Raw genomic sequence first — 13,421 nt, forward strand, 5'->3', positions numbered from 1 at the left:
TTTAATTTGCTTAAAAAAAGGAAAGAAAGTGTATTTTAAAGCTTCTAAATAGCATAACCCCAGAAGAGAGGACGTTCTCTTACTTTGCTTCCATTCCAGAATGATGTATTCACATGAATACACAGGTGGAGAACTTCTGGTGTTTATTTGCCCCATGGCAGATTTCTGCCAGTCTCACAAGCATAAGAATGCTAGAAGTAAAAACCACAAACACTTTGTGCATCAAGTTGCCAGTTCTAAATTCTCAGTGCTCTGGTGATTTTATTTGCTTTCCTCAAAAGCTGCATAGTAGCAGTAAATTTGAGCTACAGCCGTGGAGTTTACACCTCAGTTTAAAAGAAAGAAAGAAGTCTGTGACAAAATGAGAGCATGCATTTAAGCACTTATCATGGAGTAAACTAGCATGAATTTAAAACACAGTATAGCTTCTCCATGTATTCTCGCTGGACGTGTCCTCGTGCCATTACTGTAATGTAAAATAGAAAAGTGTTGGTGAAGAAATAGACCTTTGTCTCCCTTTGCCTAGACCCGTTTCTGGTAATATAATATTTAGTCTTCTCAGAAATAAGACTATTGAAGCAATAGACAAATCATAACTTACTTTTACTATCTCTGAAAATGACACCATCAGATGGTGACTTTTGTTGTAGTGTTCCCATTAGGGGGCAATGTTATTCCTTGGTTACCCAAGGTTTAGAAACAAGCATGGCTGTGCTACATTGACTTAGAGAATATCTTAATATTTTTAAGTCAAGACAAAATATATTTTGAAAAAGGTCACCATATCTTACTACGTACTACCTAGCTTTACATTTACATCCTGTATGTGTCTTGTAAAGCAGTGACAGCTGCCTTCATCACCCACAAAAATACTATTTTACAAGACTGCTAACGTGAATTCTTCTGTTCAGGTTCAATTATGTTAAAATGTGTTTTGACTCCAAAAAAGGTTGCATACTTGGAGGTTACAAATAGATTCTTTAGTGCTAGGATTTGATGCTTGCTTGCTTCATTTTGTATTAATAAAGTCTCAGGAAAATAGCTATCAAAGGAACAGAGGGTTAATTAATTATGCTAAGCTTTTTTTTTTGCATAGTTGCCCATTTCTGTTTGAAGCTAGGAGCGGTTCAGAAAAAGCTGACATTCTATTTAGTAGCGGAGGGGCAAGAGGGAAGGAGTGGATGCTTGCATGGCTCTCATTCTAAACAAAAATAAATGAAGCAGTATGATTTTATGAAACATTGGTATATTTTCAGGCTTTTGAAGCCTGTCAGCAAAGCAATGTTTTGCTAGAATCTCTTGCCAGGAGAAAAGATGACTTATTTTGTCCTCATTGACTGTTTTTATTCAGAAAGCAGGTGACAGCAATCAATTCCAGTGCCATCTACATCTCCAATTATTATACATACCCCAGGAGCTAATTACAGCCCTCAGGCTCTGATAGTCAGCTGACTTCATCATGCGACTTTTTTGGCCACTGCGTACCTCTGAGTAATTGTCTATTTATGGAAAATAAATTAATAGCTGCTATTTCTACATAAAAGAGAGGACCTGTGAGTGAATGTGTAGGTTGAGCAAGTGGGTTGTAGAGATGGGAGAGAGATTAAGAGTAGGAGGTGAAGGGATCAGTTGAAAGAGTAAGAGCCTTAAAGAAAGAAAGGGAAAAAGGGGGGTAGGGAGCAAGATATCAAGGAAAGAAGTTAAAATAAAAGGGGGGGGGGGGGGGGGGAAGGAAGCAGTTTCTCAGAAAAGTGAACAGGAGAAACAAAAAGCAAGACATACTGTGACAGGAGTTTAAAAACAAAAAAAAAAAAAAGAGCGAAAGCATGGGAAATAATATTTTGAAATATGACTTCAGTAAAATCTAAAGATTTATTTTGCCCAGACTTTAACTGTATAATAAACACAGAAAAAGAATTGATGTCTGACATTCTTATTGTACATACCTCTCTGAAAATCCTTTCTACGTAGATTGTGCCTGCATCTTGGCTTGCTTAAGGAAGAAAGGATCGGATCGGATCTGTACTTGTGTTGATTGTAGAGGAAATGAGAATTTTCATTTTTACTTTCTCTTCATAGAGAAATGAAAGCTGTGCATTTTAATACAGGCAATAATGTGCAACATGTTACTGCAATAATGTGTATGAATTATAAACTAAGCTTCTTTCGTTCAAAAGGGTCTGGAAGTGTTTTACAAATGATATTTTTTCTCAATCGTTGTACAGATGTTTTAAAATTGATTCTTATCAGCAAACTTTGTCTGAAGGTTGTACAGACAAATCTCTGCCATTATGAAGACCACTGCTGCCTAAGCATTGCTATGGTGTGGTCAGAAAATCTGTTTGTTTCTCTTCCGAAAGTTATCAACAAAATAACCTCATGAAGACAGAATAATAAAACCTTTTAAGAATGAAGGGCTGGAGTGTTCCTGCTACAGGGCAGCACTTCCAGAAACCTTAGGTTAATTTCAGGTATGTTCAAGACAGAAATTCTATATGAGTGAGGAATAAAAGCTTTGTGTTAGAAATATATCAGGATCCTTTTAAAACATAAACACTGGTAGCTGAATGTAAAATACTTTATATTATTGTATATAATAATCAGCAATTTCTTTTCCAATTTTCAGATCAGCTCTTCCATGTGTTGGCCATGCACATGCGCCTCTACAGTATTGACTCTGCATACAATCCCTGGAGGAAACTAACCCAGACAATGCAGGACAAAAATCCAGAGCAAGTATTTTAAGTTACCAAATAACAGGTTTACCTTGTTAACAAAACATTCTAGAGGGATTGTTAGTAACGTTCTGTCTTAAATTCTATTCTTTGTGAGGTAGGCTTATGAACTTAACATCTAAAAATTGTGTGTATTTATTTGTAAAAATCTTAGATTTTGTTTTACCTGAAATTTGGCCACGCTGCAGTTTGGAGTTAAAGCTTAAATATACCACTCTGAAGCTTAGGCACATGCAAATTTCATGGTATTGGGTAAGTAGATTGTTGCAATAATTTGTATGGATGCTAGACAAAATTTAAATCAAGAGTCAATTCGTAAAGCTGTTACAGAAATAACATAAGTAGGCTGAATACTTATGAGAAGTAATACAAGTCCAAGCTAAAAGTTTCATCACACTTCTTATTTTAAACAAGTTATTTACCTGAGTCTGCTTTTATAACGTTAACCTTGTATATACAGCTGTACAAGGATTAACAGTATAATACATGGAGTTAGGTATTTGTGTTATGCAAGGACTTGTCTCCATACGTGACTTAAGACTCTTTACTTATCAGATTCTACCTTGACAGGGAGCAGAAAAGTCATGTATTGCTACTTTTTTTTCTTGCCTAAAACCAGATTAATATTTTTAGAACTCTTGCTTTAGCAGGTAGTTAACATCATAAGAGGAAAACAGTGCCCATGTGTAATTTTATTTTATTTTTCTTTCTGGCACCTTGAGCAACTTCTTCAGAGCTAAGGTCTCCATTTTGTACTTTGAAATAAAATTGAAAGGAATGTATTTTTAGTTTCTGTCCAGTTGCATATTTGTCAGTGTGCTTCAAAAGCATGGTGAGATTTCAAAAATTAATCTAAAATAGTGATGCCACAATCCTAATCTGCAAACTAGGAAAAAATTATCAAAACGTTTGTGCTTGCTTTTAGTTTTACTAGTTTTTACTGTTTGTCTTCTTGGACCCCAGCCTTTGTTTTGCTGTCAGTGTTAGATTGTTGCAGTAATTAGATTAGATTAACAGATTAAATCTATAATCTCTTAACAAAACATTAAGAATTTTGTAACTGGAAAACCTATTTTATTCAGCATGCATTCAAGCTTCTTTGCAAGTTTGTTTTCATGTGATTCTGCCCTGACCTAGATTGAGCAATGGTTAATAAATTTGGAGTACGGTTGACTGAGTTATGACTAAGATCATGTTGGTAGGTTGTGGGACTGCTCTATGCACTTCTCATGTTGGTATTTGAAGAGCTTGCTGGCTTTGGAAGCAGCTATTAACAGAGGGGCTGATTTTTTTATGCACATCTTCCAAAATGCAGCAACTTTCTTCACTAACAGAGACTTGGTGGAATTCACACATGGGTTTTATCAAGGTTAGGTTGTTGCAAGCTGAATTTAGTTAGAGTAGTCTGTGTTTTGAATCACTTAGAAATTATTGGTACCATAGAGCATAATGGCATTATTAACGGAGGTGTTGCATGTTGAAAATGCATTTGAGCAGTTCTCTTGTTTTCTGTGCTGTTTTTTCAGAAGATGTCTTCATAGCCTTGTAGATGCTGGTTTGGCACTATCAAGTCTTAAATGGTTTAGGAATCTATAAGGAAGCTATAATGGCTTAGGAAGCTGAGAGATCATCTGTTTTGCCATGAAATAGTTACTGTTCAGATGTACGGATGCAATCAAACTGGAATTTTGCTGTTCACCTCTTGGAATGTTTTACCTCCCTTAGTCTGCAGGCCCCAGAATGCTTGCAGAGGAGGGATATTCACGTGTAATTGGAAACATGTTTTCAATATGTAGATTAAAGCATAAGATGGATATCTGCAATTATATTTTAGAATTTTGAAGTAGTGGTTGCACTTGAAGATGGCATTCCATATGTTTGGTGTGAATGATCTAATTGCACTCTTATTAGTGTCACAGAGCCTTTTGAGAGATCCAGAATAGTGTATTTTTTCCAGATACAGGAAAGAGTATTTGGAGCAAGTAGAAGGTGATACACTGCTGTAAACTGAAGATGATTAAGAGGGTGGTAGAAAAAAAATACCACGGGAGATTTAAAATGTGGACAGCACTGTGCCATTTTGAGGCTAACCAAGTAATATAAATTCTCAGCCTGACCAGTACATAAAACTAAGTATAGACTTGTAGAAAAAATGTCAATGAGAGGAAAAGATCTTTATGATCTGACTGTATTATTGTCATTGATTCCAAACGATATAATGTCAGGAAAGTCACAGGAGCAATGTAAATTTAAACCAAACTCGTTAACTTACTCACCTTGCAGAAAAACCTATATTATCAAGGAGCAGCTTGTGCTTCAACCAAGATTTTCAACTTTTTTAATAAAAAAAAAAACACCTACTAATGATATGTTTTTCTCTGTAATTTTTACTTAAAATTAATCTCAGTTGAAAGTAATTTTGCAGAGAAGTTAGTTGCATCCTTATTTATTTAGAAAGATAACTTTCAAAGTTAAAAAAAAAAGAGAATCTATGAATCTATGAATATAAGTCCTCTTACATTATCGTTTTACCCTTATTTAATTTTAATTACTTTATTTTAAATACATAAATGTTTACAAATAAACCTATCCAGATGTAGAGCTCACATTTTTAGCTTGGTTTTCTACAACCCAGCTATCATTATTCATATATTTATGCCTTAGATTTCATGTCTCTGGGAGAACTCATCAAAGTAATTTGTAAAGACTCACAGAATTGCTGTGCTATACCTTCCAAAGTGTCATCATCCACAACCCTACCTTGATCACTTTGTAGTTGAAAATGGCAGCTGAGAAAAAAGATAGGAAGGAGCTCATGTAGTAACACCAAGGTAAAGTAGAAATAAGGACATTTCTGGACAAGAAGATACTGTATGAAAAAAAGGCTTAACTACTGTTGTTTGAAGGAGGAAAAGAAAAAAAAAAAAGGAAAATGTGAAACCTAAACCTGAGGAACTGTCAAACTCTTGAGAATAGATGGCGCTCGTTGGATGTTTCACACAATGGTGTAGTGGATTCTTTCTCCTGTATGGTTCATTCAGTCCAATGTAATATATACTTGGTCCCACAGGCTGTGCTTAAGCAAATTGTTGTATTACAGACAGATCTGGTTTCAGTGGTGATCAAATAAACAATTATTGTGGTGTAAGTGGGGAATAATAGCTTCTGGCAGGGGACAGAGAAGGAGCAGCTGGAGACCATAATTACTAGACCCAGATGTGAATTTAATGGACTAGTCCAAATAGCCTGAAGTTCAGGAACGGTAAACATGAGATAAAAGGTTATGCTTTTTTCATTTACATCTCTGATTTTTTTTCCTATGTTGGCAAAAAAATGATTCACTAAAGCATTAAGGGTCTTTGTGGTAGAAGCTGTTGGGAAGTGGGTGGGAACTGCATGATGAATTGAAACACTGAAATATTCTAGGTTATTTTTACTGAAGTGTTTTGTTGTTGTTTTGTTCTAAGCTAGATGGCTTCAGTGATTGCTTGTAGTGTTGTACTGAGGCAATGAACTGCAGGACAGAGATAGGATTGAGCAACTGTGCGTGGGAACCTCAGGAAAGTCACATTGCTATCACAGAAACTGTTGTGAAATGGGAAAAATAAAACTTTTTCTGAAGATAGTCAGAGGGTAGAACGATGGAACAATGGGGTTTAGTTAAGGTTTGTGCAAGAGATAGTATATACACACATTGCTTGCGACTGCAACAGACTTGCATGTTCTATTCAGTACCCAAAACACCAGTGTCTCAGGGCATGTTATGTCAGTTTCAACAGCAATGCCAGCTTCAAGAGTAATTGCTTTTAGCTGTTTATTCCTTCCCCTAAACTGTAACTCACTACCTTCGGCTGTGCTGATGTAACTTCAGCAGGCTGCATCATGTACAAAGTCAATGAATTAATCTGTTTTTAGAAAGGTTATTTTTAATATGCTGGGAATGGGTGACAGAGGAGTGCTGGGGGCACAGTGGTGAAAGGGAGAATGGGAAATGCCTAATGTTAGTACTGTCAGTGAAATCCCGTGTTGCGTAACGAGAAAAACTGACCTGCTGCAAAATCTGCTGTGACACAAGAACAAATATGAAGTTGTGATTATATCCTAGAGTGTAGCCAGAACAAATAATAGAGTTCTCCTTTCTAATTATTAACATCAGTAGCTGTGTATTCCTCTGACCTTTCTGCGGGTTGGGATTTGCAGGCCGTATTTCTCACCATGCAAATACTAAAGAGAATATAAATTTGTCCTCATTGATTAAGCCTTTGTTTATTTGTATCCTTATCCCTGTATCTCAGGTTTTCCATTTCTGACAGTCCTAAGAGGCCTGAAGTTCAAAGCTTCCACTTGGTAAAGTTAGAAATTCAATAAATAATCAGTTGGAGTTAGCATCAAACAAAAATTTTAAGTTTATGTGGCTGAGAGAAGAGGGGAAGGAGGAGGATGTAAGTAGGCAAAGATGCTGCTTGTTTCAAAGTAGAACAGAATTTTCTATTCTATGTATCCATTCCCAAAGAAGTGACTCCCATATAACTTCTATCAGGGAAGAGGATGCTGAATATAGAGGCAGGGTTGCTATGCTCTCAGCTGTTAGGCAGCTTTGACATTGGCACAGAAGGAGGTGCAGCCCAATTACCTTGGACTGGAGGAGAGGTCAGTTCCTCAGAGAAAACCAAGCAATGCATTTTTATTTTGGTATGTTTGTATTTCATTGTGCCGTTCAGTTCCCCACCTCTTCTCTTTTTGTTTTTTTATGGTTACAGATGACAACTACAATACAATTGATTCACTTTATGTTACTTTGGTCCCATATGAAATTTAACTTGCTTCCATTTTATTTGCTGCTTCTGTGGCAGATTTTTTTTGTAAAGTCACACTTATCGAGCTTTCCCATATGCATTGGGGATTATAACAGGATGGATAATTTCCATACTCCAAACAGGTTTTACAAATTCCGTTTCAGTGTCATAATGAAAAAGTTGCTTAGGATTTTAGCAAATGACAGAGCAGTTTTTAAGTGCTTAATAAGCTGCACTGCTTGAAGTACACCGAAGCAGCTTATCTAAAACCTTGACATTTAATGTGGCTTTACTTCTCCAATTTGTATGAAATGAATAAATTTGACAAATTATTCAGTTGTTCCTGCATGTGAAAATGAGTTCATTTATTTTTAATGTTGCTAGTCAATCACAGTGTTCTGTATATAGAAGAATCTTTCCTAATTTTGCCAGAGCTGCTATTTGACCTAATTGTTACATGACAGTTAAATAATATTGATATTGATACGCCTGTAGGTAAATGTGACCAGGATTTAATATCTACATTTTTGTCTTAACCTTATTCAAAGTTATTTTTTCACAATAATTCATACATAAATTAAAAATCAAAGTTTAGAGGTAATATAAGAGATTGCCCATGGTTACTTAATGATGGTTAGTTTAAAAATCAATGCCATAAATCATAAAATAAAACTAGGTATAGTTAAAAGCAAAATTAGAGAAATTTGGTGAGATTAGCAACTTCAATGCCTGTATCACTTTGAAGAAAAAAAAAAATTATCTTCAAACATCTCCTCAGTTATTCCATTGGCATTTAACAGCCAGCCAACTAGCACCAGGCTATTTGGCACCAAAACTATTTGGCAACGTGAGTAAGAATCCAAACAGCACTTTCTTCTGTGAGGGTTGCAGAGAGGAAAGGTGCTAATGGAGGGTGTATATTGCATTTTTGACTTGGCTGTTGAACCTTCTGAGGTGTGTCCTGCAACATTGTTACATCAACTAGAAAGACACTACCTCCTATCTACAAACATACTCTGCTTTTATGACTGTGGTTATAAGGTGATTTTATGACATCAAATGAATCTGAATAGTTTGAAAGTTTGCAGCATCTCTTTATGTGCTTATTTGCTGTCCTAACTCTGTGGGGTTCTTAATGAAGTGTGTAAAATTGGATAACCCCACCTGTGATAGCTGCGTGAATGTTCATTTCCTTACATGAAGAAAAGCAATACCTTTTCTAAGGTCTCACTGTTTTCCAACAGGAACAGTCCCCATAACATTAATGCAGATTGAGGATTAGTTGTTGTTACAACATTTGTGAAATGCCATAGTTTGAAAAAAAAAAAAAATAAATAAATAAAAATTACTGTGTTACTATGTGTTATATTTTGTTAGTTTAGGACTAAAGCTTTTAAAGTGAAATACTGGACGTTGATTGAGTCTGTATATAGAAATAACTAGGTCAAGCAGTTTTTGACAGTTTTGGAATACTTTAACAAGAATTAGGTACCCAAATGGTAACTTAGTTATGAGTTATTACAATCCATTAGTAACATTAAATGGTTTTAAGATAAAGATCAATTAGTGATTTGACAGGTGTTTAGCTTCTATAAGCTCAATAACAAATGTAATGCTATTTAACATTTAATGTGTAATAAAACATGAAGAATGATATTGTAATATTAAGTAATCTTCTTTGGGTTTTCTTTCCAGGTTGATAAGCGAAGAGCTACCAGAAGTTCCTGTACTTTACAGAGATGTCTCATCCCTTTTGCTCATCCAGATTTTAACCATGCCTCAACCATTGCACAAAGGTATGTTACAAACGTGTATATTTAAATGATTATTTATATGAGGGTGCATTCATGATGATTTCCAGGATGATAAATCATAGCTTGTCTACTGTGTATTCTTAAATAATGTTTCTGCCTTATCTACAGAAGGTGACATTGAACAGAAATTTTTGTTGTTGTTCAACAGGCTTATCTGTGTTCCCTGTCTTCTCACCTTATCAGTCAGTTTATTCAGTAAAGATACAAGAATTGAGCAAAAACTACTGAAGTTGTTTTGCTGAAGAAGTGTCCTTTGTTTGACCTTCATCTCTTTTCCTAAAGGGGTGTCTCAATACTTGGAGTTGAACTGATTGCCTAAGGGTGAAAGCTTGTAATTTAGTTTGACTTTCAGAGTTTAAATTGTAGCAGTTGTGTATAATAGGAGGTCATATATGAAGATAGTAATTGCTGTAATGCAGCAACTACAATAGAGATGGCATATAGAAAAATTTGGAATAAATATTAATTTAAGAACCATATTTTTCATAGCTAAACCCAAAACTTTTAAAACGTAAATTTATTTTTCTGTAATAAAGGAGTAACTGAAACTAGTAGTGCAGCTTACTAGTTGTAAGTATGGTCCAGAAGATGGTAGTTCAGCCCCTCTGAGCTCTGGTTTGATTATTTATAGCTTTACCTTTATTTTAAAAAGAGAACAAACAAGCATCTTAGTACTTCACTGACAATGAACATGTGCTTGGGGGTCTGTTTCACAATTTTGATACCTCATAGGTTTTGCTAATTTCTGAGTAGGTAAATATGGAGACTGTTCTGTTCTTGATGTATATGCCTAATTTACTAAGTTTAACAAAAAATTTGCTTCCACTGAAGAGGTGTTCAGTCCTTACTATTGAATGTTCAAATTCAGCTCAAGCAACTGTGTGTGTGTCTGTTGACATTGTGGGTTGTTTTTTCTTGATTCAGTGTACAGATTTATGGATTAAATATGTCCCATCAGTTATTAGAATATGAAAATACTAGGAGAAGTTAAAAAATAAATTAAAAAAAGGAATAGGAAGCATACTGTCAAAAACATACTTTTCTTTAACCAGAATTTTAAAATAAATTAACTTGTGTTCAAAAGAATAAGAGCAGTAAATTAAAGTATAATGAGACTAACTTCTTCTGAAAAATAAGGAAGGTAGAGGTGAAGTCGAAGTACAAATAAGTCTTTTGGTAGTTTATATTCAAGCACTGAAGAATAACATTTATGAAAGTATATCTTTATCATAGGAAAGACAGCATTCAGCTAATAATAGTAAGGCATCCTGTGGAGAATTCCGTAAAATACCACACATCAGTAGCACATTTTGATTGTGCTCTTAGCTTTAGTATGAGTTGCATTTGAAAGGAAAAAGGCAAGTGGCAGGAAGATGATGAATGTAACCACTCCAAATCTACAAAGCATTAAATTGGAAATAAATAGCCATTTATCTTTCTAATTTTTGTTTAATCAAAACAGTTAGGCAGAAGGAAGAGAAAGTATTTCATAATGCTCTGTCCTGAGGTGTAGAATGCAGTTCAGAAAAACAAGTAATAACATATTTGTTCAGAACTTTTGTAATGAGTGCGTAGGTCACAGAGTTGAATGCCAATATCATTAATCCTTGGTAGAGAGCTCATGCATGAAAAGGTAAAATGTCTTGTGCAGGGTCTTGTGGCAGGTCAGTGATGGGGTGAAAAAACCCGTACGTTTGACTCTGCTGCTTCCTGAATGTTCTTTGCTGTTTTGGAGTGATTGCAGGGCCCGGGAGCTGTGGACTTGACTGACATCAGTGTTCAGACAGGGTTGATGCTTGTGTGCCCTGACAGATGATTTCCAGTAACAGTAGACTTAAATATATAGCAGAAGAGATGGTGCTGCAGTATGGTGCAGAACTTCCCAGTAATGGTGATTCTGTAGGGTTTAGAATCAATGAAAGATTTCCTTTCTCTTTTAGCGTCGACGCTATTTTCTAATGGTACTGGTTTTGTAGTACCATTTATTAGGTTTGTTGCTGTGTTCAGAGAAACAATATTTGCATCCTTACAGGAAACTAAAACTAAAGTATTAAATCATCTTTCTATTCATACTCAAAATCCTTTTTGTTTATACTGTGTTTTTAAAACAGAGAAATAAACAAACTAGTGTCCTGTAAGGAAGGACCCAAACTTCATCTTTTGCCCTTTAGATACAGCATGGGGAATTGTGTTAACTACCCTGTTAACTTGTGAATAGGTGTTGGTATCTTTTTCAATCTGACATCGATTAAAGCAATAAAAATGCCATTACTGTTCAGCCTCTTCATTCGGAGAAGAAAATTGTTCAGAATTCATCACAAAGAACACTACAAACTAAATCTTTTTTTTACAGGAGAAACTTTGTGGTGGAGGTCAGAGCATTTACGAGCAGTTAGCGGATTTTTTTAAAGAACGAATGAAGAAGATAGTGTACCTCCTTTGTAGAGTAATCAGCAAAATAACCACTGTGTTTAAGATACTAAAACAATTTGTGATTTTTTTTTTTTAGAATTTGACACTAGAACATCGGTGTAGCTTTTATAGGCTTCACATGCTCAGCATTTTGAAATTTGTACAAGACTAAATAATAGTCCACATAGGCATTTCTGGTTCAATTCTGTGGCAGTTGTAGTGCATGAGATGGGCAGTTCATGGTGTTGTGAATTAGGACTCATCAACAGTGAATGATAGGAAATTAAGATTTTGTTTGTAAGATCTCTAGCTCCTTTCTTACAGAAGTAGGAAATGATATTCTGTATGAAGAAAGCTAATACAGAAACGGAGACAGTGGCATGGAGATTTAAAAAAAACTTAAATATGTCCTTGTAAACTGAAATCTAATCTGCAACACAATTTCTGTATGTTGAACAAGTCACTTAATTCGAAATAGACATTCTTCATAGTCACCATTAATTGTACCTGACTTGGGACCCCTGTGGGCAGATTAGTGCTCATAGCTTCATGTGGCTTCAACTTCTGCTTTGCTTTGGAAGTGGAGAAATACCAGTGTTGCAAAGTATTTTTAAAAACTGGGTCTGGGTGAGCATGGGGTAAGTAGGCGCACAGAATCAGTGGTCATCTGGCCATCAGTGGCCTGGCACTGTGCTTGGTGCCATGTGTGAGGAGCATCACACAGCAGCATGGGTGCTTGATGGAGCCCTGTTAATAAGCCTGGTGGTGCCCTAGCGTATGCTGCAGTGCTGCTGTTAAGAGATCCGTGATTTGGGAGTGGTAGACTCAAAGGCTGTTCTGAGAGTTTAGCCCAATTAATGTATTCTGTAGAAAAGATTTTCTTCCTTGGCATGTAATACCTAAGTTCAGTCCCCTTTTCTTTTTTCTTCTCGACTCTGATAAGGCCTGGATGCCAAAGAGTCTGATCTGGATGCTCTGACACATATTTTTCTAGGAAGCTTCAATGTCATGCAACGGAAATAGAGCAAGCAGCACTGGGGCGAACACTAACACTTTTCTTTAATGATTGGGTAAGGATCTTGACTAAATATAAAATGAATGTAATCAACTTGAATAGTATCCAATTTCAATGTGGAAGCTGAAATATTTGTCTGTATACTGGGACTTTCACTGTACCTTTCATGAATTATCTGAAGTTCAGTGCTGTCTCCCTTTGTTCTGAAGTTATTTATTCAAATAACTGTTCAAGTTTCAGATGAAGAATATTTTCGAAGGCTATTCATATATAGATGCCCTTTTGAGTTCACTAAAAATGGTCCTTCATTTTGTATTTGATTTGCTTTGTGGATTCTTTCTGCAGTCATTGCCTGACAGCATGCACCATCTAATTTGCTATCACAGTTAAATGAAAGATGCACATTGTTAGTAATAAAGGCATTCATCTGCACACTTCTTGCACTAAAGCTAACGCTAGGCTTCTAGAAGTGTTTCTTGTATAAGCTTTATATTTAAAGGGGAATTGTTTAATGCACATAATGGGATGGAGTGCTGTGAAGTAATTTGGGTCCAAAAAGTTTTGCTTAAAAAGTTTAAAAAATAGAAACATAAAAGCAGTTCTTGATATTGTATAAAAATAAATACAAAAATTATGCACGAAGCTGTCT

At 35.5% G+C, this 13,421-nt stretch overlaps 1 protein-coding gene across 3 annotated transcripts in view; it reads left to right on the top strand.

Moving 5' to 3' along the window:
• UBR3 (ubiquitin protein ligase E3 component n-recognin 3) overlaps window positions 1-13,421 on the top strand; it is a 104,299-nt gene that overhangs the window by 78,225 nt on the left and 12,653 nt on the right. For all 3 annotated transcript variants that reach the window (XM_083842449.1, XM_083842450.1, XM_083842451.1), the window contains 2 exons: window positions 2,627-2,732; window positions 9,227-9,327. In XM_083842449.1, coding sequence (XP_083698575.1) covers window positions 2,627-2,732; window positions 9,227-9,327 — 207 coding nt within the window. The remainder of the gene's footprint in view (window positions 1-2,626; window positions 2,733-9,226; window positions 9,328-13,421) is intronic.

The sequence above is a fragment of the Anser anser genome, assembly GCF_964211835.1.
Source record: "Anser anser genome assembly, chromosome: 6".
Taxonomy (NCBI): Eukaryota; Metazoa; Chordata; class Aves; order Anseriformes; family Anatidae; genus Anser; species Anser anser.